The sequence below is a fragment of the Apus apus genome, chromosome 4 (genome assembly GCF_020740795.1).
Source record: "Apus apus isolate bApuApu2 chromosome 4, bApuApu2.pri.cur, whole genome shotgun sequence".
Taxonomy (NCBI): Eukaryota; Metazoa; Chordata; class Aves; order Apodiformes; family Apodidae; genus Apus; species Apus apus.
The window spans coordinates 103,035,670-103,059,488 of NC_067285.1; the positions used below are offsets into that span (position 1 = coordinate 103,035,670).

A 23,819-nucleotide genomic window follows, 5' to 3' on the forward strand; every position below is an offset into this window, starting at 1 on the left:
ATATTATTCATGTATGGATACATATTATCACAACTTATCATTTTTTCCTCTTTATAGGTCCTGCTGGGGACTTGCATCTGGCCTCAATGTGAAATTAAGGTAGAAAAACACATCTACATATGTGTTTGCTATTAGGATTAGTTTATTCATTGGTCATGCCTGAAGAGTGATGTTCATCTCTAGACGGCTAACTGCCAGGAAATATAAATGATTGTCCTAGAAGTCAAGCCTCTCTCCTATTTACTGGAGTGAAAATCACCTCCAGATATCGACGGAATATCAACTACAGAAAATGCTTCACGTTAGAAGGATGCCAACCACCTAGATTCATGCGCCCTATCTGTACAGTTGTTGTGGATGGTTTGCCATCTGAAAGCTCCTCAAGCTCTTATCCAGGCCCTGTATCTGTTTCTGAAATGTCTCTGCTACATGCTTTGGGTCCAGTGCAGACCTGGCTGGGACAAGAGCTAGAGAAGTGTGGCATTGATGCCATGATTTATACTCGGTATGTCCTCAGTCTTCTGCTGCATGATAGCTATGACTACGACCTGCAGGAACAGGTATTTACATATTTTAGATGTTGTCCAGTGAAAGTGAGTTTTTGTATCAGTTATGTTTTGTGTATTATACGTGGGTATGGCTCAGATGGGGGGTTGGTTGTCTTTCAGTGTGTGGGTGGAAGGAGGGTATAAGCCACATGGGGATCAAGTTTGATGGATGAAGTGAGATTAACATAGTTAATTTGCTGTACAAGCAATTACATTAAACAAAAATTTCACATTGCTACAATAGATATCAGAATTATTAACAGTGAAATATTCTGCATCATAAACGGAGGCCTTCAGTACTTGTGAATATAAGGTTAATTTAATGTTGGAACATTGGTAAACAAATGTAATTCTTGTAAACTGTGTCAAATTGGACTGCTTCACACTAGTTTGTAGACTCAGCACTTCTCAAGGATTTAATCTTGTGCTATTTTCAGTAAGAATAAAAAAAGAACAATATTTTTTTTAGTATTCAAGTATTTAAAATAAATTATTGCACATACATTATTCATCTCATCTGAAAGAATGTTAATGCTGAATCTTGATAAAAAATAAAATGCAGAAGAGTTGTGGAACAGTGAGCTGCTATGCTGTAATCAGGCAGGGCAGGGGAAGAAAAGTCAAGCTGTGGATCAGATAGGCACAACTCTATAACTGTTTCCATTTTGCAATATAAAGTCCATTGCTGTGGAATTTATATGTCCCTAGAATATACTTCTCAGTCTTAATTTCACCTCTTTTTTTGTTTTCTGTTTTTTTTTTTTCTTTTTTCCTTTTTTTTAATTTTAATTTTGAACATAATCAACCTATATAAAAGTGCTTTTAATAGCAGAATTTTTCTGAATAAATGATTCAGGGAAGTTCTGGTGTTTTCAAGAAGGAGAATGCTGTTGATCATAGACTTTTTTATAAGGTGGCTGTGATTACAAGGGGAAGGAAAGAAAGCAAGTACTTATTTGGTGGCTTAATTTGTCTTTTTTGTTGCTGTTGTTTTGGTTGTACTTCACACATTGTTACCTAGGTGCTTCAGAACTTTGTTTTCTAGTTTACCTTTTTAAAAATCCAGCAAGAGCAGAACAAGGTATTATAGAACAGATGTAAATGTACCTGATGCAGAAAAAAAATCATGTCAGATGCTTCCAGTTTCTGAACTGTTAGCGACCACTGCTGTGCATAAAAGTCTTTGTGCTTGCGTTGTGCAAAACAGAAAAGTTTATGTGCAAAAGTGATTTTTATTCAGAAGATAATTGTAAGTGACTAAAGTACCAAAATTAGTTTTTGTTTTATCAGCCTTTGCAAGAAGCAGGGTAACTATAATATGAAAACTTAATTCAGTTTATTTCTCATTTTGATACCTTAACTGGATGGTTTATAGGTTAATAGCAGAGCTTTAAGGAATGTGTCTGTTCTTTTTCCAAGTTGATTATCTGAATCTAATCAGCCAAAAATGGAGGAATACATGTGCTGGCAGGGTTGCCAAAAACTGTGTTGCTGAGCGGGTGTTGTAGTACAAACATACAGGATATCTTTTGAATGACGTTGAGATTTAGAGAAGCTGGAAATTTCTATCCCACCTCTTCCAAGTTCACCCTGCTTTAAAGTATTTTTATTGCATTTGTTCCCTCTACTACAAATAACAGGTTTTAAGTTTTCAGACCTAATATCAATTTAGTTTTGGGATGATACTCTGTAATAATGATTGCATGCCTATGTTGTGAAACCTACCTAACCCCTTTCTCAAATAGCTTAGTCTTTAAAGGCTACAAATACAGATTTCTTATAAAGAGAGTTGAGGAAACATGTTTGTTCTCTATTTTGTTATTTATTTTGAAATTTACTTGTATTTTACTTGTTGCCTACTGGTTATTTCCATGACCTGACATTTAAAAAATAATTTTCTTTTAGTTAAGTAATTCAGAAACAAGAACTTCTGTACTCTAAAGCAGATGCTTGCATATAAACAGTTTCAGTCCAGTTTTGGTGATGGGTACAACATCGAAGACAAAGTACAGGCAGGCGTCATGGGAGAGTGCAGCTATCAAACATCTGTATGAGAAATAATTTAGGAGTAAAATACTGAGAGTTGCTGAGCTCCTTTAATTTGTTAGATTAATTCCCATGCTAGAGTTGGTTCTTTGCATCTGGGGAATTTTTTCTTCTATACGATTCCTTTGGTTCTTGAGACAGATGATGGAATTTTCAGGGAAAGAACTGTTCTCAACAGTAGATTTATTGCAGTGATTTATCTCCCAACTCAGAGCTACAAAGAGGATAGGTAGAGGCGCTCTTTAGAAGGAGCCACACAAAGAAATCAAGAGACGTACCAGTTGCGCTGGGTGAAGTTTCATTTTGATATGAGAAAGAATTTTATTTTTTTTTAAATTTCTTTTTCCAGTAGTGTGAACAATTCATTCACTGGAACAGCCTCCTCAGGAATGTGATAGAGTCCCCATGGTTGGAGGTTTTGAAGATGTAGTAGGACAGGGTGCTAGACAATCTTACCTAAGCTTCCTTTCCCTGTAAAGGGAGGCCCAGATGATCTTTCCAGGGTGCTTCCAACCTGCACTGTTCTGTGATTCTGTGATTCTTTTCTTCTACAGCTCTGTTTCTGTGGGGAGTGATTAGCCATCACTTCTTCTGAAAAATCTGGCAATTACTTCTGTTTTTAACAGGTTGAAAGGATTGTGTGGACTCTGAACACCTTTGATGAGGTTACATATTTATGAACAACCTCTGCAATGTGCTTATTTTTTGGGGTGCTTAAGAGGACAAATGCAGGAAGTCTTCATCTAATGGATACTGTGTAAATCATCTTCCTGCTGCAAACTGAAGGTCATTTAAGATATTTCCACCTCAGAATGCTGATGACATCATTAGCACTGTTTTAGTTGCCTCAGGGAGCCTTCTTTCATGCTTGCTTTATAGTGTTTTGGCGTCACCAACGGTAGCAGGGAAGTGGAACTCTGAAATATTAGCCCAGGACTTCATCAGCACAGAAATAATTTAAAATAAAAAATGAATGAAAAAAACATCCCTACCCGTACTAGGCATACTGAGCTATTTAAGACATCAGTTTTACTGTATTATCAGTCAGGTTTACATTTAAAATAAGTATTAAAAAAGAATATGGGAGTCTTAATTGACTATGCTTAGAATAAGCAGAATAGCTCTTCTGGTTTGTTAGTAATATATAACATGTAGTTTCTGGTCTTGATTTTGCTGCACATTTCTGTGGGTTTGATCACTTGACTTCCTTCAGTATTGTCTGTCTCTCTATGGTGAGGCAGGTTGATATGTGGATAGAAGTTAAAGTGTGTTTAAGGGTTTTCTGTGTGCAGTTAAGCATTTTTTGTTTTGTTTGCTTTGGGTATTTTTGTGTGTGAGTCTGTTTTCTAGTTGTCTTTATGGTTTTTTTTGTGGTTTGTTTGTTTGTTTTTATTATTACTACTGTTAATTCCATACCTTAACCACTTAGAGTGGTCTCTGTTGGGAATGGTTATATGGACACAGGCTCAATATTGCAATATGATAGATCAATAAGTGCTGAGTTTTCAGAGAGTTGATAGGGGGTTTTTACAAGTACTTGTATGTGGGGCTGTGGTGGGAGGCAGAAGACAGAGGTGAAAGTAAAACCCTAATACACCGCAACCAGATTTTACTGGAATGTTCGTAGTTTTTATTCTGACTCATTGACTTGAACTGAAATATCTATTAAAATATTAGGAAAATTGATCAGCAGGTATGTTTTGCCCAGCTGTGTTTCAAAGTACTAGAGATCATTCAAGAAAGGAATCTTTTTTTATGGTAAATTAAACCATGGCACCAAGATCTTCCAGAGCTGCTATTGTTACACATACATTAAACATACCTATCAAAATTACTGTCATGCCTCCTAAATATACACACTTTAAATGTTTGGTGTTTTTTTTTTTTTGTCTTTTTTTTTTAATACTCAAGTACTGAAGTTAACACAGCAAGATGTTCATAGAAATGGTTTGGGTTTTTTGTGGCTAGTTAGTCTATGTCTGTCATGTCAGAAGATAAGTAAGGACTTCAGTAATAGATATGCCTTTTTTTTTTTTTTCCTCTAGAAATGAAGATGTTTCTTGCTTATGAACTTTCTAGAGAATATGAGTCACAAATTAATTTGCATATAAATTAGTTGTCTACATGGTCAAAATTACTGAAGGAATCTGTTTAACCATGTTATATTAATTATTTAGGTATGTTAGGGTTTTTTGTTTTGTGTTTTTAAGATTTGAGCCCTATCAATGGTCTCTGCTCAGGATGTTTGGAAACCACTGGTATTTTGTTCTGAGGTAGATGACCTTTTAGCTGCTTTTGATCTATTAAGGAAAAGCTCATAAAATTGGTATGGATTTAAAGACTGTGTGACGGTAACTAAAGTGTGGAATGTTTCTCTTCTATATGCTGTCATAATTTGCATTTTATTACTGATTTTTCATCTTTTGGATTAAAGGATAAATTAAGGAGAAAAACCCATGAAATTACTGCCAAATCTTTCACTTTTGGGGACCTAAAGAATTGCTTTCAGGGGAGATCTGAACATTGTGGGAGAGCCTTTTGAGTTCAGCCTGAAGTGATTTCTAATCAGAATGCCTTGCTCTTAGTTTCCTAATGTTAAACCAGCTAGGTGCTTTTAAGATTACTGATTGTCATTCAATTATAATTAAAAGTATATTTATAGATACACATATTCTCAATCCAGTTTTTGATACAGTAAATACTTCATTAAGACAGCGTATCTGTGTGAAGTGCAAGGCATTGCCTTAAAATATGTTTCATGTGAAACATGATTTCATTGATCTTTATTTGTACAGTATTAAAACCAGTGTTCTGTGTTGTATCTTTTATTTTATGCTTACTTTTTGTAAGCATAGCTGTCTCTGAATATAACAAGTTAATATTTGTATTGCCTGTAGACTGTTCTCCCTTCTGAAGGGATGCAGCCTTTATGTAAAAAAAACCCAACCAAACAAAAAACAAACCCAACAGCTAGACACTGTGAGAGAGAGGCTTTGTTTGTAAGCCTTTGGTCATGTAGCATGAAGGTCTAAATGCGTTTGTTATCCATACTTTCCATATCAAGGGTCTTCTTTTGCTTTTGATCTACTTTCAACTCATTTTTAGAAGCTGACATTGTTTTCTGACCTTAAGTAAGAATCCTAAAAAAATATAAAAAAATACTTTCCTGACTCTCAGAATTAAGTAGCTGTTGCACTGTAAACTGTGTTCTTCTTTGACCAGCATGAGATTTTTCCTTTTGATTTTTCAGTGTTGAAGAGGGAGGGTTTCACTCTGGAATACTCAATATTTGTAAGCGGATTTAAAGTAGTTCTGTTCAGTTAATCTATTACACAGAGCAACAGGAAAAGTCTTCAGAGTGATAGCTACACTTCTTCTGACTCTCTTATCATAGTTTTTATTCTTGCTTTTTCATCATTAGCACATACTTTTAAAGTCCAAAATGTAGATTAGTTTTTCATATTAAGAGAATAACAGTGGTGGGAAAAAGACCTCAGCCCACTCATGGTAGATTTTAGGTCTTTACTCAGTGTTTTTATCTCTGTAAATGCTTCTGGCCTAGCACTCTGAACTGGGATGGGTATATTACTGCCAGCTCTTCTGTGTTTGGCTGGTGTGTGCTAGTGACAAGGGACACTTCCTGCTGACAGCACTTGCGATGCATCTCTGAAATGCAATTGATCGAAAGGTGGTTGTTCTCCTGCCATCCCATGTTAACCCAGTAGAGGGACTGGATGTCTAGATTCATATTCTAGTAACGGATACTTAGTTTTTCACATGTTTCTTTCAGGGAGAAGATAATGTTTTTTTGTTGCTTGAAGTGAAAACCTCATCCATAACCTAAAGATAGGTGGGGAATGAAAATCTGGTCTTTTGTACTACAATAAACCTGAATTAAATGTTAATCTGGCTGGTCTGCCCATGTAATAAAAGATGACAGTGCAGGTTCTAGTATAATTGCAACTGCTCTTTTATCGTCCCTAAGAAATAACTGTGTCATTCAAATCCAGTTTTTTTTTTTTAGTGCATTGAAATTTGCAGAGTATAGTTCAGTTAAGAGTAATGCCGTGTAACTGCTGCACGTGTCATTGTTTCAAAGTCCAAGAGCAACATGTCCAAGTAAATTTCCTGAAGTTTAGTTTGTGTTACTGCTTATTAAGCTGTGCAATATTCCTGTAGGAACAATTTTAAAATGTCTTGACCTTAGTTTTTTAATCATTACCCAAATTAAGTATATAAAATTCAAGTTGTGAAAATTTGTGTATGTAGAAGAGAATAGGTAGGCAAGGGAACTATGAGGTCACGACTTTTGCTTGTACTCTTAATGTAATTTCAAGTCCTTAGAGTATTCAAATGTGTACAAGTTTGCAAGGTTGGCAATAAACCCCTCTTTTTCTCATACATAAACATGGAAACTGAGGAAAGAGCAGATTTATCATATTTAGGAAACGATACCATATCCTCAAGTTAATATGCCCATAAAGTTTATTTATTAATAAAAATAGTTTAAATTGTGTAAAAGTTCAGACAACTAATTTGAAAAGTTCATAGAAGAAAACTTGGCTGTTCCTCCCCTCCTTTCAGGAGTGACTAGCTGGGGACTGTATAACTCTGTCATATTTAAACTCTGGAAAATAAGTCTTTTGTTTACACTATTAAGTTGGTGAAACAAGTTGGGGGGATGTGGGTTCCTCTTCAGTTAAGCAGTGGAAGATGACTGAAATGGCTTTACTGTAGCAGCATGGGCCTCAGAAAACTCAGCTATCCTCTCTGAACTGCTGTGTGTGCAGCCGGGTAGGGACTCTTGCTTGGATCTCGGAGCAGACTTGTGATTGCCCCATCAAAGCATGATGGACTTTGTCCTTTGAAAACACCTGTAGTTGCATTTGTGAGGAACAGCTGCTCCTATAGTTGTTTTGCAGGTGCTGAAGTTGTTTCAGTTGGGTTCCTTTGCAAGTACTGTCTGTACAAGAGCTTCTAGGCAAAACTCATGTAACAGTTTTGACCAGTGCAACTCAAGTTCAAACTGGTGTAGCGTCTCTGTGGGACTTAATTACTTTTTTTTACATTTACTAGTTTGTAATTGGCATGTGATTTGCTAATTATGAGATAATCTTCTGTCCTGTCTTCCTGCCCTGGTGACTGTTAGATGTGGGTAAATTAGAGTATAATATTTTTTTATTCCATTTTAGGAATAGGAATTGTGAAGACCAGGATTGGAGTTCTATGGTAGGCTTTTGGGGCCGTTGTATCTGTGCAAACCGTACAGGCTTCAGGGTAGTCAGCTTCAGCTGCTGTGTTCATGCAAAAGAAAAGTATTTGTTCTCAAGGCCTGTGGTTATCTGAGAATTTTTTCTTTCAGACTGTCTTCTGCCTTTGTATCAGCGTGAGTGATCATGTTGAAATGCTGGTTCCTTTGCAAACATGACTCTTCCAATGTGTGAAGTGTCCGTTTCAGGAAATTGGACTTAGGTTTGTGGTGCCTATCTTACGTACTATCCTATTGAAGTGGGCACATTGGTGTAATAAAGTTAAAATGTTTTCATTAGCTTCTGCTTTGAGTAATCAGAACTATCTTTAAAAACAGTACTCTGTTACTTTTTTATTGCTTTCTAAATATCATTTAATGCTTAGTTATGATGTATCTCTCACAGTCATGTAAACAGAACAACAGAATCACTTCTGTATTGTTAAATTTTGACTAGTAATGTATTCTCACAAAGTCTTACATAATGCAAAGCAGAGATATAAGCTCAAGAACTAGTCTAGTTAGTCCTCCTAAGAGTGAGGATTTATTTGCAGCCATCTTTGTGTTGATTATACTGTTTCAGATTCTGGGGCTAGCTGAGATACTTCCTTAGTACGCTTTGTAGAGTAGAATCATAGAATCATTAAGGTTGGAAGGATTCTTAAAGATCATCAAGTTCCAACCCCCCTGCCCTGAGCAGGGAACCCTACCACTAGATCAGGTTGCACAAAACCTCCTCCAACCTGGCCTTAAAAACCTCCAGGGATGGGGCATCAGCAACCTCCCTGGGCAACCCATTCCAGTTCCTCACCACCCTTATAGTGAAGAATTTTTTCCTAATATCTAACCTAAATCTCCCCTCTCTCAGTTTAAAACCATTATTCCTTTTCCTATCACTATCTTCACTGATGGAAAGCCCTTCCCTAGCTTTCCTGTAGGGCCCTTTCAAGTACTGGAAGGTGCTATAAGGTCTCCCTGGAGCCTTCTCTTCTTTAGGCTGAACAGCCCCAGCTCTCTCAGGCTGTCTTCATAGCAGAGGTGCTCCAGCCCTTTGATCATCTTGGTGGCCCTTCTCTGAACCCTCTGCAACATCTCCATATCTTTCCTGTGTTGAGGGCACCAGAGCTGTACAGAGTACTCCACGTGGGGTCTCAACAGAGCAGAGCAGAGGGGCAGAATCATCTCCCTGGCCCTGCTGACCACACTTCTTTTGATGCAGCCCAGGATGCAGTTGTTCTCTGGGCTCCAGCACACACTGACAGCTCTTGTCAAGCATCTCACTTACTACCTGCCCGAAGTCCTTCTCCTCAGGACTGCTCTCCAGCCGTTCTTCCCCCAGCCTGTATTTGTGCCTGGGGTTGTGCCGATACACTCAATCTCACTGTCTGTCTCCAACAAAGATGTTAAATAGCACTGGTCCCAATACTGACCCCTCAGGGACACCACTTGTCACCTGTCTCCATTTGGACATTGAGCTATTGACCACAACTCTCTGGGTGTGGCCATCCAGCCAATCTCTTATCCACCGAGTGGTCCATCTGTCAAATCCATGCCTTGTCAGTTTGGAGACCAGGATGACGTGTGGGACAGTGTCAAATGACTTGCACAAATCCAGGTAGGTGACATCAGTTGCTCTGCCACCATCCACCATCTCTGTAGCCTTGTTGTAGAAGTCCACCAGATTGGTCAGGCATGACTTGCCCTTAGTGAAGCCATGTTGGCTGTCACCAATCACCTCGTTATTTTCCATGTGCCTTATCAGATTTTCCAGGATGATCTGTTCCATGATCTTGCTGGGCACAGAGAGACTGAACAGCCTGTAGTTCCCTGGGTCTTCCTTTCCACCCTTTTTAAAAATAGGGGCCGTGTTCCCTTATTTCCAGTCACTGGGAACCTCACCAGAGTGCCATGACCTTTCAAATCTGATGGACAGAGGCTTAGCAGTTGCATCTGCCAGCTCCTTCAGGACCTGTGGGTAAATCCCATCAGGTCCCATAGACTTATGCACCTTTAGGTTCTTTAGATAGTCACAAACCTGCTCTACTCCTACAGTGGGGGGTAATTAACTCTCCCAGTCCCTGCTTTCACCTGTTGTGGCCATTGTGTTGAGGCTGGAGCACTTACCAGAGAAGACTAAAGCAAAGAAGTCATTGAGGATCTCAGCCTTCTCAAAATCCTGTGTTGCTGCCTCGCCTGTTCCCTTCAGGAGAGGGCCTACACTCTCCTTGGTTGTCCTTTTCTCCCCACCATACCTAAAGGAGCTTTTCTTATTGTTCTTAACATCCCTGGCAAGATTTAATTCTAGCAGGGATTTGTCTCTCCTAACCTGATCCCTAGCTGCTCGGACAACCTCTCTGTAATCCTCCCAGGATACCTGCCCTAGCTTCCACCCCCTGTGTGCTTCCTTCTTCAGTTTAAGCTTTTCTAGGAGCTGCTTACTCATCCATGCCAGCCTCTTGGAGTTTCTACTTGTCTTCCTCTTAGTTGGGATGCAACTCTCTTGGATCTGGAGAAGGTGATCCTTAAATTTCAGCCAGCTTTCATGGGCCTCTCCGCCCTCCAGAATGTTATCCCAAGGCACTGTCTTGAGCAGATCCCTGAAGAGGCTGAAATCTGCCCTTCCGAAGTCTAGGATAGCAAGCTTGCTGTGAGCCTTCCTTGCTGCCCTAAGGATTTTGAACTCCACCATTTCATGGTCACTACAACCTAGGCTGCCCTTGAGCTTAACATCCCTCACCAGCCCTTCCTTGTTGGTGAGGGCAAGATCCAGCACAGCACCTCTCCTTGTTGGTTCCTTGATTACTTGGAAAAGGAAGTTATCATCCTTGCACTCTAGGAACCTCCTGGATTGTGTTTAGCAGGTTTTTTTGAGTTCTTAGCTTTTTTTATCTGCCATGTAGGTAAGACATGCAAGTAAAAGTATGTCTATAGCTATAGTTTTGCTAATTTTTCTTCTTTTCTGCTTTTACTTTAATGGGAAAAGTCTAAAGGCAGCCTGCTCAACCAACACAGGATTTCAACAGATGCAGCATTTACATGTTCTCTCACTCTTGGGAGTGGGTGTGATCATGTTTCTTCTGGCTGGTTTCAGCCTAGAGTGACTTCTAATTACTGAACAGCACATAGACTGCCCTTTCAAGTGGGTAGGATTATAAGCAAGATTTATAATAGACAGTAACTTCATTTACAGGATTTTATACTCAGATTGATTGGTTTTGATAGGTAAAGTTCTTCTCTGCCCACAAATAGCAGAGTTATCCATCCTTGAGGACCTTGAAGTTGTAGCAGTGCCTTGTGTGGTCTGATAAATTATCTGTTCTGTTACAGCCCAACTGCTTAGGATTGTAATGTTCCAGTTACAGCAGTTGAAAGAGACGACTGCAGTGGCTAGATGGTTCTCCGGCTTTTCAGAATAAATCTAAGAGTAACTTTTTGTCCAATATTACCTGGTTTTGTAGTAATTATTTAATGTTAAATAATGTTTTCTAGTCTTTATTCTGTGGTAGCATAATCTTTTGACAGAAAAAAGACTAGTGTAGCTCTCTTACACGCTGTTTGTCTGCCAAACCTCTTGTTGCATGTCTTCTGGAGAATATGAGCTGAGCTTGTGCCACTGTTCTCATGTTTTCTTCTGAATTGTATGGCATATGTATTATCTTAATATCTTTGCCTCTCAGGCAGCTTGTGGGAAATGTCTGAGTTTATACTGGCCCATTAGACCTTTCTTATTAATTATAATGGGGAATAAGTGTTTTGAAAAGCTTTTTTGCAGTATGCAATGGTTCATATCTGTCTACACAAACATTTGATTTAGTTAAACATCAGTGCTGTAAAAACTCTTGTCTCAAGAGATGAGGACTGTGGAGCCACCTGGGTTTCTATTATGTCAGATTATATAGTCTTTGTTTTTGTTTATTCACTACAAGCCTTGATAGCCATCACTAGCTTAAGATACCGAATCATCCTGGTTGGAAGTGACCTTGTAGACTTCAGCAGGGAAATTTGTGGACTCTACTGATAATCAGTAATTATGAGTGCCTTTGGAGAATGCTGCTGGTTTGAGTTAAGACTGTTCTGGCTCACAGGCAGAATAAAGATCTGCAAATTCTGTCAAGATATTTTGGGGTTTCTGATGGCTTGTACAACCCATGACCTTGGTATGACAGTTGTTTTAGGTGATCTTTCTTTTCCTGTTTTTAGCTTCTTTCTAAGGAACAGCAGTGTATGCATTTAACATTCACTCTGTCCATATGAGCATTCATTCTGTTTGTCCTTTTTGCCCGCCCAGTAATTTTGTTATCTATTTTAATTGTACTTGCACATCTTTAAATAAATTTTGTAAAAAAGGTTTCTCCTACAGCTTGGTAGAGGAGGCTGCAGGCTAATGCCCCAGTTTGGAACAAGCAGATGAAACTTAATCTTTGTGTACTGTGTTTGACAGGATCTGGCCAGCCATTCATTACACATACAAGTCCAAACTCTTCATGGCAAGATACTCATCAGCTGTTCTACTGAGTCTTTAGCAAATGTTTGCCCCTTTAAAAAATCTGTTAGTAATTTTTTCCCCTTCATTGGAGATACCTCTTAATCTATTAATTGAGAATTAGAAGAAGGAAAAATAGTTATATTATTCCACCTTGCAGGACTGCTTGCCATATGTTAAAAATTTTGGGAATTATTTTCACATTAGGTGATCTTGTCTGGATGTTCTGGTTACTTGTTTTGATGATATCCTTTGAGTTGGATTCTTAAAAGTGAGAGAATCTGTGTGTGTGATAATTTTATTTCTTAGAAATTAGGACATTGAATGCTTCTTGTTTTTTTTGTATGAACTTGTTACTATAACTTTCTTGCACATTTTGGCTGGCTGGCAATAACTCATATGAGATCAATTATTGCCAGGCTGGTAATACATGTGAATAGTAGCTGGTCTTTGCTGAAATTAAAATGCTCAAAGAAGAGGAGTTCTTCAAAATTCTGTGATTCTGAATTTTTCTAAACTCAGTATTTTCTTCTTTCCTCTAAGAGAACTGAATTACTTGTCCTAAAATCTCTCATATATAGTTCGAAATAGAAATGTTGACCATGTAAATAATTAGGGCTTTTCAATACATTATCTGAAAACTTGATATGCCTTATATATTTGTTCATCAACTTGGTGTGTCAAATTCAATCTGTAGTGCATTAATGCAAGGGGAAGCTTAGGGAATCAGTTTCCCTGAACTTACTTCAAGAAAAAAAAAAAAAATTAAAGCATGTTTTTCTGTTTATTTGATGTCCTGGTTTGGGGAGTTTGTGGATCAGGATATTAAATCCAATTACTTCCCAGTGTGTTCTGCTGATAAGGCAAAATTTAAGCCTGTTTACTTACCTAGATAGAAACTGGGACTTTGAGTCATCTAGTATTTCTGCATCAGTGAACTTGACTCCAGCTTTTATGAAATATGGGTAGTTCCTGCCAGATTGAATTATGTTTTAACACTGATTTTCTGTTTATGGAGACTGTGAACTTCAAAATATTTTTCAGTCTTATCACACCATGCTACATTTGTTCTCTTACTGGTAGCAACTGTTTTTCTAGTATCTTTCTATAACTAATGAAAATAAGAAGAATCACTTCCAAAGTTGCTTTTCTTTTGCTTCTCCAGTTTCTTGGTTGTGTGGAGGAAAATGGTGTAATTGCTGCTTTTGTGTAGTTGAGCAGGAGAAATAATTTAGAAATCCCTTCTTATAATTTGCACCTGTATGTTAATTTAGGATTGAATTAAGCACTCCAAATACTGGATTTTTTGAGGCAACATTAGCATAAAGAATAGAGATACTTCATCAGTATTTCTTTTTGCCACATTTATGGTTCATAAGTTATTCTCTTTATGAAACTTTGCACTTTCAGTGTCTTTGCATTTAAAAATCTCCATTATGAAATTAAGTATTTATATAGTAGGTAGGTACGATAGGACTCTGAAGAACAGTTGTTTAAATAGCAGTTTAGGTATCCAAATTTGAATTTTTCCAATATCCAGATGGCTTCAGCTTCCTGTTGATATTTATTTAATATTGGGTGGTTGTAACTTAAAAAATGTGTAGTGGTAGTCTGTTTTAAGTATTAGAATTTTATAAGCCAAATTTGTTTTTCTCCTGTATGTATGTAGACTTAAAATCTGTAAGTTTGGAGAGGCATTGCCATTATGAAACGTTCAGTGACTGCTGAGCAGAATTGTGAACATTCAAAGTTAGAGTAGAGCACTGGCATTAAAACAAGCATGTTATATGATCTCTATTTCTGTTAGGAAACAGGTAAATGAGGGCATCTCGTAGCTGAAGAGGACAGAAGCTCTTAGTGATTCTTTCCGTGTGAAGTAAATAGTTTACTTGCCCTCATGCATACAGAATGTTTTGTTGGACTGCTTTCTTTCCTGTTTGTCATGGACTTAATATTTTCCAGTCTAAGGAGTAAACCTGCTAACAGACTCCTGACCACTGGAGACAAAGAGACAGAAAAAGCAGGAAACGAGCAAGAAATTAATTAAAACCATTTGATACTACTGGACTGTTGTTAAGTAAATGTACTTATTCTGAAAGCAGGATTTCGCTCAGTTTGTGTGTCACACCTAGAGTTTTACAAACTCACTGTCTAGGGAATATGATATTTTCTTGTTTCTCAGCCACTCTAATGCTGTTTTCTTCTTTTTTTTTCTTTTTGGCCATTGTTTCAGATATAATCTATCAGAGCCATATTCTAACACAAGAATTATATTTAAGGATTTTTTTTTCCTCATTGTTTTTAGTGGTTTATGGTGGTGATGTTTGTGTTCAGAAGGTGCAAGGTCCTCAATAAATTTAGGCTGTATCAAATACATATATAGTGCTGATTAAGTATTGTAGTTTACAGGAGGATTTTAAACTTTTTTTTTTTAATGTGGAATAGCTGTAATCCATGGTGTTTGCTAATCCTGTAATATCTGAATTTAAAAAATTAGTGAGTTTGTCCATGAAAAAATAGACACAATCTTGAAGTTTTCAACAGTGTTTGTTTGTTTTTTTTTTTTTTCCCCTATAAAATTTAAAACTTGAGTTGAAGAACTGGCAGGCAGGTATGACTGAAAACTGGATGTTCAGAAACAATTTTTTTGTGTATTTTCTAAAAAGAGGTAGAAAGGAGGAAAGGATTCTACCAGAGTTCTGTCCTCAATTGCTGGAGCTTACTTGGCTCTCATGAGACCCCAGCTGGACAACTGTGTCCAGTTCTGGAGCCTCAACATAAGGAGAACATGGAGCTCCTGGAGAAAGTCCAGAGGAGGGCCACAAAGATGATCAGAGGACTGGAGCACCTCTCCTATGAGGACAGGCTGAGAGAGTTAGGGCTGTTCAGCCCAGAGAAGAGAAGGCTCTAGGGAGACCTTGTAGTGGCTTTCCAGTGCCTTGAAGGGGCTACAGGAAAGCTGGGGAGGGACTTTTTACAAGGGCTTGTAGTGAGAGGACAAGGGAGAATGGATCAAAACTGGAAGAGGTGAGATTAAGATTAAACATTAGGAGGAAATTCTTTAGTGAGCATGGTGAGACACTGGAACAAGTTGCCCAGGGAAGTTGTGGAAGCCCCGTCCCTGGAAGTGTTCAAGGCCAGGTTGAATGTAGCAGGAGGTGTCCCTGCCCATGCAGACGAGTTGGAACTAGATGGTCTTCCAACCCAAACGGTTCTATGATTCTGTGATGAGTTGTGTTGTTCCCAGAGTGCACCAACAATGTGCTTACTCAGGAAGGAGGGATGACACTATGATGCAGAGAGCTGTGTGGTGGGTGCCTGAGAGAGAATTCTGTTCAGCTTCCCTTACTCCATTTAAAATACTGGGTATTTGTTGCAAGGAATAAATTTTTTAAAATTGAAGTGTCAAAGTTTGCAGACAAAAGTGAGGTGTCTTTCGAATTATTTATATGGAGAACTGAATGAAGTGCTTTATCAGTTTCTGTAATTTCTGTAAGTTCTTACTGCTCTGATGACAGAATGCTAGTGTACATGGCTAGTAAAACTACTCTTGCAGAGGTTTGCTTTAACGTACGAGTACCAAGCAAAGCTTGGTTGGCATAGATAAAACAAGGTACTTTATTATATTGTGGTTTGGTAACTTTTCCTAGTGTAGATGTTGCCTTAGTGAACCTCCCACCTAAAAGCAGAATAAATGAAGTTAAGCCAGTGCACATTTGCTGGTGTGCTGGATTTTCATTTTGAGTAATCCATGGCAAGTAGGAATATACTTTTTTTTTAATTCATAATTGTGCTATGTGGGTGAGCAGGACAGACTTAAGAACCTGGTGAGGGGTAGGTAGATTTCATCAGTTTGTATATTTTCATGTGAATACTGGGAAGACTTAGAGTGCTCTACAGCCTCATTTTTTATACAGAAAAACACAAACCACTATTTTGGGAAATACTTACAACTTTATTTTTAAAAATAAGGTGTAGTTATGCACTGTCTATTGAACTTATTTTCTGAAAGTTATTTGTTCTATTATGTCTTTCTGTTAGTCCTTCGAAGAATAGTAGCCTGTTAAAATTTCTTGTTTTAAATGAACTACTGGCATCTTGCATAAGTATAGGGAAAACCAAGTAGTTTTTGGTCTCTCAGAACCTAGTCAATTTCTCCAGTTTTGCTGATCAAATAAGACTTAAATAAGAAATACATTCAGCAAATCTCTCCACTCTTTACTGAAACGCTCAATTAATGTAAAATCAAGCACGGCAGCCATTTCTGTGGCTGCTTCTGAAGGTGATTTCTTTTTTTCCCCATCTTATTTAGTTGTACAGAGAAAAACAGTTTCACGGCCAGCTTGTTTTTTACTTCATTTTGGAGTTGTGGGTAATTGGGGGAGTTGTTTTAAATTAAGATAGGCCTTAGCCTGGATTTCATTAGAAGCAGTGACAGAATTGTTGACAAGGTTGAAACATCTATGTTGAAAAGTATCACATTTGTGGATCTCTCTGATTAAGTTGATTTAGACCAGCATACATTCAAAATATTAAAGATTATTTTCCTGGTAGGCAAAATTTTCTTTGAGATGAATGTGAACATCATGTGTGTATATGTGAACAGACAGCAAAGAGTAAGCAAGTCTGATAATAAATTTTGTAAGTCCTGAAGAGGATTATAAAACAGATACATATCTTCAGATGATTATTAATAATACAATGGAATTCTTCTCTGATTTTATTACTCTTAATTAAATGTTCTTACATGTATGGGAACCCAACCCCTCCTACCCCCTCCAGTGTCTAATTTTCTTCTGAAATTAGTTCAGCTTCATTTCAGATAGGCACTGCTATCTCTAGTCATAATCATGTTCATGTGAGACTGAGTTGAAGGCTTTGGGATCTAACGATGCATTTTCTTCTTTTGGCTTATTTAAGTTTGATCCTAACTCTGAACTACTTGCTTTTTGCTCTCACTATTTCAGACATCAGTGAAACTCTCTAACATGTTTTGTGTAAATTATAGTTGTATGTTCAAGCATAAGTTGGCCATAAAATTATCTTCATGGATATGCTTTGCAATTGGAAAATACTTCAGTGACATGTGAGTAGCTTCCATGTCCTATGAAAAATATACGTACTTTTCTGAATAGCAAGTGCAAATTTTCTGTAATCAAATGAATCTTTAATTTCACAAAAAGTAGTTTTTAGTAGATAGAATTAGGTTGCTTTTATTTTGAACAGTGTATTATTTGTAGTCCTGTTCTGCTATAGTATTGAGATTTTAATGTGTTTTAAATAATGTAATTTATTTATTGTGATTTTAGGAGAATGACATCTTCCTGGGCTGGGAAAAGGGAGCTTACAAGAAATGGGGAAAGAGTAAGAAAAAGTGCTCTGATCTAACACTAGAGGAAATGAAAAAACAGGCTGCTGTCCAGTGTCTTCGCTCTGCTTCTGATGAAGTAAGTTTGGACTATTTAATAGATTCGTAAGACTTTATGCCCTTCTTTACGTTAGATATATTTAGCCTGTGATACTTCTCTTTTAATTTGTGGCTAAAAAAATAAAAATAAAAAAAATCAAGTTCCCCAAGAGTTCTCTCAGAGTTCTTTACTTTTCTTTAGGAAATTATGAAATCTGAGTGTGGCAGCAGGATTTCACAAAGTATTCTATACTATATGCAGTGTCATGCTTTCTGTAAGCCCTCACTTATTCTTGTAAGTTGCAATGCACCAGTTTGTGTTGAAATTACAGAAAAGTATTTCTTAAAATGGTACATTTACTTTGTGTTGTGTGTGAGCTGCAAGGAGTGGAATACTTGGGCAGAAAGCCATCTTGCTTTGTGTATGCTGTATGTGGAATGTGGAATTGTTAAATAAAATGCAATATGTTGTAGCAAATGTTCACTTTCCAGATTGTATCACTGAGTGGAAGTGAAGTGCACTGGCTGGTGAAGGTGAGGAGAGATGAAGGCAACAGGTTGAAGGGAGATACCAGAGGTAGCAGATATCATGTAGCTCAATGGAAAAGTGAAGAAAGGGAAAAACCACTGAAGGAAATGTTTAAAAAGAAAAAATAATTTGTAGCACAAGTCATGAAAGCTCTCCAGGGAGATTTTTCAGACAAAAGTGAATCTTCTAGTTTACAGAACTATAAATACTCTGGTCTGTAAATCTCTCCTGCCTATGCAGCCTGGTTGCATTATTGCTCCATACAGGGTCTTATTCACAGTTCATACTTGTGCAAGCATTTGTGTGGTTGTGTGGAGAACTGAATTGGGAAAGGGCATTAATTTATTCGTATTAACCTGGTTGGAGTGGAGAAAATGTAAACCCAGAGAGTTTTCCTGGTCAAATTTGCAGCACAGACATTTGTGCCCACAAGAGTGAGGAAGGTTATGTGGCTGAGAACAATGAAGTAGGCTTGATTTGTGTGATTGTTCCCACCACCACTTTCAGCAGTATTGCCACCATATACTAGCTTACTGTTTTTGAAGCTACTAGAGCATTTGTTCAGTTACTAAAGTGCTAATTGTCTAATCGGGAGCCTTCTGAGCTCTCATTTTCCCATTACTTAATATCCTAACAAAGTGATGCAAAATAAAATTTTATTGGTGATTTGCTCTCATAGTTGCAGAATATTGAGGTCAGCACTCTGACTACTGTGAAAGTTAATTTAAATATGAAGAAATAATTGCAAGAAGTCCTTCTTGAGGATATAGCTATCTCTGTATACTTATTTTATGAACAGCAAAAAGTACTAGTCTCATATCACAGGAATACTGATGATTGATGTTTAGCTTTAGAATTTGCTCTTGATGCATCTCACAGAGCTGAACATCAAGGAGAATCACTTAGAACTAAACCTGTATTAGATAGAGAAATCTACTTGAAAAGGAAGGAGGTAAATTTATTAATAAGCTCCAGTCTGCCTCCACTTGAAAGTTTGTATAATTTAAAACAGAAGAAGGATGGAAGAAACCATGCAACTAAAGTTTTGAAAGAATAAAAATGTATGATCTGAAAGGCTGAACAAGTAGCTTCCTCCTTTGAGGAATCCTTGTCAGATTTTTATTATTCGACATTAACCTATAATCTACAACCTGTAGACTTGTATTATTTCATGGCTATTTTGGTTTCTATTGCATACTCAAACAATTAAGCTTGCACACACACATTTGTTGTCTTTACAAAATTGTAGGTAATAATTTTTTAATGTGTTTTCACACAGGGTGGAACCTTTAAGCCTTTTTTAAAAAAGTTGTTACTTAAAGCTGTTCTGTAGGTATTTTAACGTGTATTGCACAAGAGAAATACAGATTTTTAAAAATTTATTATTTTTTTTACCCTGGAGTTGGGAGAAAAGGTGATCTTGCTTTGATGCTAGTGATATTTGTAAGGGATCTTTTCGTTCTACTTTTCTAATATATTTCCTGTGTAGGCTCATTTCTGTACTTCTGTTTGTGTGCTAATCTGTTGGGAATAATCAGTAGTTTTTGGACTGTGAAACATAATGTTAAGACACTATTTCTGCTGAGGCATTCAAGCTGCTCTGTGAAATGTTCATGTATATTTCATCTCTACAATATTTCATCTCTACAAAAAGATAAAAATACTCTGTTAACTGTAACCAAAATTGAGTGGTGTGTGAGCTGCATTGGTACAAACCATTGAATTATAAATACTTTTTTTTCCAGTGCCGCTTGAATTTTTTTTGCTTGTTGTCTGAAAAATCTGGAAATGTTTACCTGTAGAGAGATATTTTTTATTTTTGTCAAATAGGTAGAAGTTGGATGTGTTCATTAGGATCCTCATAAATATGTTCACTAGCAGCTTTGTTTTCAGAGGTTTTTCTTGCAAGGGGTCTGGCAGTAATCCACATGGGCAATTCTAGAGCTTGCTTATAGTGTTGCTGCTCCTCTGTGATCCTTCTTTCAAAGTAGGTGGGTATGGAAAATACCAATATCCTCATACGGAACGCTTGCTCCAGCCTCACCTCTTCTTGCAACCTTAGCACTGGAGTTAAACAAGCAAGGTTTCATGGTAGCTTGATTATTTAGAGTAATCAAAAAAAGTTGTAGTGTCTTTAAACCTAACTGTACTTTTAAAAAATGTATTTAAGTGAAATGGTTAGAATGTCTACCCTGTTTGTGTCTGTAAAGAGTAAATATACACACGTGTGTGTGCACGTGCACACAAAACCCACAAAAAACTCCCACCAAAATAGGGAGACAATTAAGTGAAGATTTTTGGGATTCTACAGCCTGATCTCTTTTAGGGGAAAAATATGCAGAGGATAAAAGGATATTGGAGGTTAATAATAACTTTTCTAACTCTGGTAGGATATGACAGAGATCCAGGTATCATAATTTTGATGTTTATTTTTAATTACTTAAACCAGTAACGTGCCGAGAGATTGCCATCTGCCTCCTCCCACCTACCAGTAATCAAAGACCCTAAAAACTTAAAAATATGCTTGATGGGGAGAGGAAGTCATGGAATAGATTAGATGAAAATTACCTTGATAACAGTAAACCCTGTTTTGTCAGTCTTCCATTTAATGGTTGAAATAAGAACTTTGAAATCTTGTCTCTTACGGATTTACATAGTATTAATTCTTAGGGAGTACTTTATTTGGTAACTTAGTTTGAATTCTGTTTTTTTTCTCTTCCTAAAAAGAGTAATGCTGTGAAACACCAGTCTGAGACAGAAATAAAATATTCTAGTTTTGATTTTATGGTGCAGAAAACAAACATTTGACCTGAAAAAGCCTAGTTTGGTGTTTATTTCGAAAACATTTCCCAAGTTAGGGAGTCTGCAAATCAGGGAAGCTGCAGTCTTTTTTGACCTCTCTGCATCACTGTGTCTTGCAGTGGCAAAGCATGTTGTGGGCTGAGTGTTTCTGTGAGCGGCCTGTTTCTGACAGATGCTACCTGATATATGTAACAATGCAAACTGTTTAAGTATGTATGTTCTGAGAACAATTTTTTTTGTGTGACAAGCATTTTGATGTCTCAAGTTGCCTATATTCGTATTAATATTTGGCTGCCGATGCTCTTGATAGTCAGAAGCAGGGAAAATGTAAGTATATTGCAGCTTACATGAAAATGAAGACAGAATTATGGGGAGAAGCTCTTTTAAGACAAGTACTTTAAATTGCTCTCCTTACTGTTGTTCTAAAGTGTATTTTTTCTAAAATACTTGAATGAAGGAGTGTAAATAGCAGTTCATAGATGTGAAGAATTGGTCAATTTTTAAAAAGCTCGTTAATATTGACAGCTTGAGTAGAGATTTTATCATAATTCTTACACTGCTGAATTGTAGAATAAATTTTTAAATGTTTGTGTGCAATTAATTAGCAAAGTAAGGGTATCCATGCTAGTGAAATGTTGGGGAAAAAACCCAGCTGTTTAGAACTGGGGAATATTTATGTAAAAGTCCATTGAGGAAAATAAAGGCATTTTATCCTGAAATTACTGCCTCAAATTTTAAGTAAATCCAGCTGTATCTGTCACCATTAAATGACTTTTTTTGGTTAATATGTTTATGGTGGTTTTTCTTGTTGCTTTTTCAGTTCCTGTCTGGTTAACACCTAAAACCTAAGTTCTGTTTGTTTGTGTATAGTTTGAGATTTTTTTAAAAAAATAATTTTAAGCATCCTAATTGTTAAAGTTTGTGAATTATTTTGGATCTGAATAATGAAGCTTGGCAGAAAGCAGTATCTTTGAGACTCGAAGTTTAATTAAAAAAAACAAAAACAAAGAGTTTAGAAAGTCACCAGTGTTGAATTTTTGCAAGGTGGATACTGTCTGGGCAAGATTGGACTTAGTGGTTGCTTGTGGAGACTTAATACATGTTAGACTTTTCAGTAGGTTTATTTCCTACTAATAATGTTGAAATTACTGATGTTGCCTGTCCATTGGTAATAAAGCCAAGATTAATTACCTTTTAATTGACTAGTTTTCTGTTAAAGGTTGCATTACTCAACAGAGCAAGCAGGTTTTCAGCTTTTGTTATTGCAGTTCCTATATAATATACTTAATTCAGTGAACACTTGTAGTATTGCATGTGAAATTCCACCCCGAGATGGTGCTAGAGTTTCAGTTAAAGCAATCGGTGTATCTTTATTCTGCTGAACTGTATGAGGATATTTTAAGAATGAGCAAAGGAATCTACTTCATACGGATCTTTCTTTCTGCACTGATGAAACCAGATCTCCCAGGTTCTTTCATTCTCTGCCTGTAGGTGGCCACCTCACCTAACCTGTTCCACAGCACATTCTGAGACATAGCTAGTGTCAGATGCTTCTGGTATCTCCAGGCATGTTGTCAAGGGATTCAGGCAATGTGGTGGATTTATGAACTAACCAGATTCTCGGAGTCTGCTAACTGCCACATGAAACAGCATACGACCTGTTAAAATAAGAATTGATCTTGGTTGGTATATTCCAATCAATTTTGAAATTGCAATCAATTTTGAAAGAGCACTGCTGTAATGTATTTGACTAAAGGAAGCAGTGCCTTCCATCTCACTGTTCTGAGAGATTGTTGCTTGGAGGTAACATTGCAACATAATTAGTGACACTTCATAACAGTAATTTCTTTGAGTTTTCGTCAGATGTGGGCATGCTGTTTCTTGGAGCATTGACTTTGCTTGTTTTGCATTATGAGAGGGGACTATGACCCTTCTGATATCTATGAGAGCACTTGCAGGAACAAATTTGGCTCTAGTGAAGCGTGTTGTTAAAAATTTGAAGTGGTAATCTTATTCTCAAATGCTCCTTGCTTCCAGCACAAATTTGAGCTGTGTCTAAAATAAGACAGTTGGCAATTCTCTTGCAAGCAGCCTCTCTGGTAAGTGTAGGAGAGAAAGAAAGTTTGCATAGGCACATCTGAGAGGGAGAAGGCACAACCTTTCAGATACATTGCCATGGCCATGAAAATGCCAGAGAAGTCAGTTACAGAGCTCTCCTTAACAGTGGCCTACATTTTGTCACAGAACAATGACATTAGATTATAATTTTCCTTAAGGTACAAAAACAGTTGTCATCAAAAAATTAAATTGAATTCTTACATCATCATCATGAATTGTTACAAAATGCACAAGCAGACTTCAATGACTATGGCACAGTACCTTCTGAAGACATTTCAGGTGACCCTCTCCATTTCACTTGACGCAGAAAAGAATTCTGCATAATTGGTGGGAGCAGACTGTGAGAAGTTTCTCCCATTTCATTGATGTTACAGATAACATCTCAGCATCCACAAGCTGAAGTACTGTGATTAAATGTAATCTCAGAGCAGCACTGCTTACAAGGATAGTAAGTCTTTTCTGGCTTTGAAGTCAGCATGTTTGTTTATAAGTGATAAATAATAATCAAGAAGTATAGTTTCCAGGGAGGAATTGTCCTTTCTTAGGGAGATAAGTTTTATCTCAATGTAGCCCACTATGGGAGAGAGCTATAAGAATTAAGTTTGAAATAACTGAAGTCAGATTAACTGCTCTAGTAA

General features: G+C 37.1%; 1 protein-coding gene across 4 annotated transcripts in view; it reads left to right on the top strand.

Annotated features, from left to right (window-relative positions):
• The window catches only part of KIAA0232 (KIAA0232 ortholog), a 68,555-nt gene that overhangs the window by 18,966 nt on the left and 25,770 nt on the right, over nt 1-23,819 (top strand). For all 4 annotated transcript variants that reach the window (XM_051616784.1, XM_051616787.1, XM_051616788.1 and 1 more), the window contains exons 2-3: nt 58-560; nt 17,635-17,772. In XM_051616784.1, the coding sequence (XP_051472744.1) occupies nt 330-560; nt 17,635-17,772 (369 nt within the window). In that variant the 5' untranslated portion in view covers nt 58-329. The remainder of the gene's footprint in view (nt 1-57; nt 561-17,634; nt 17,773-23,819) is intronic.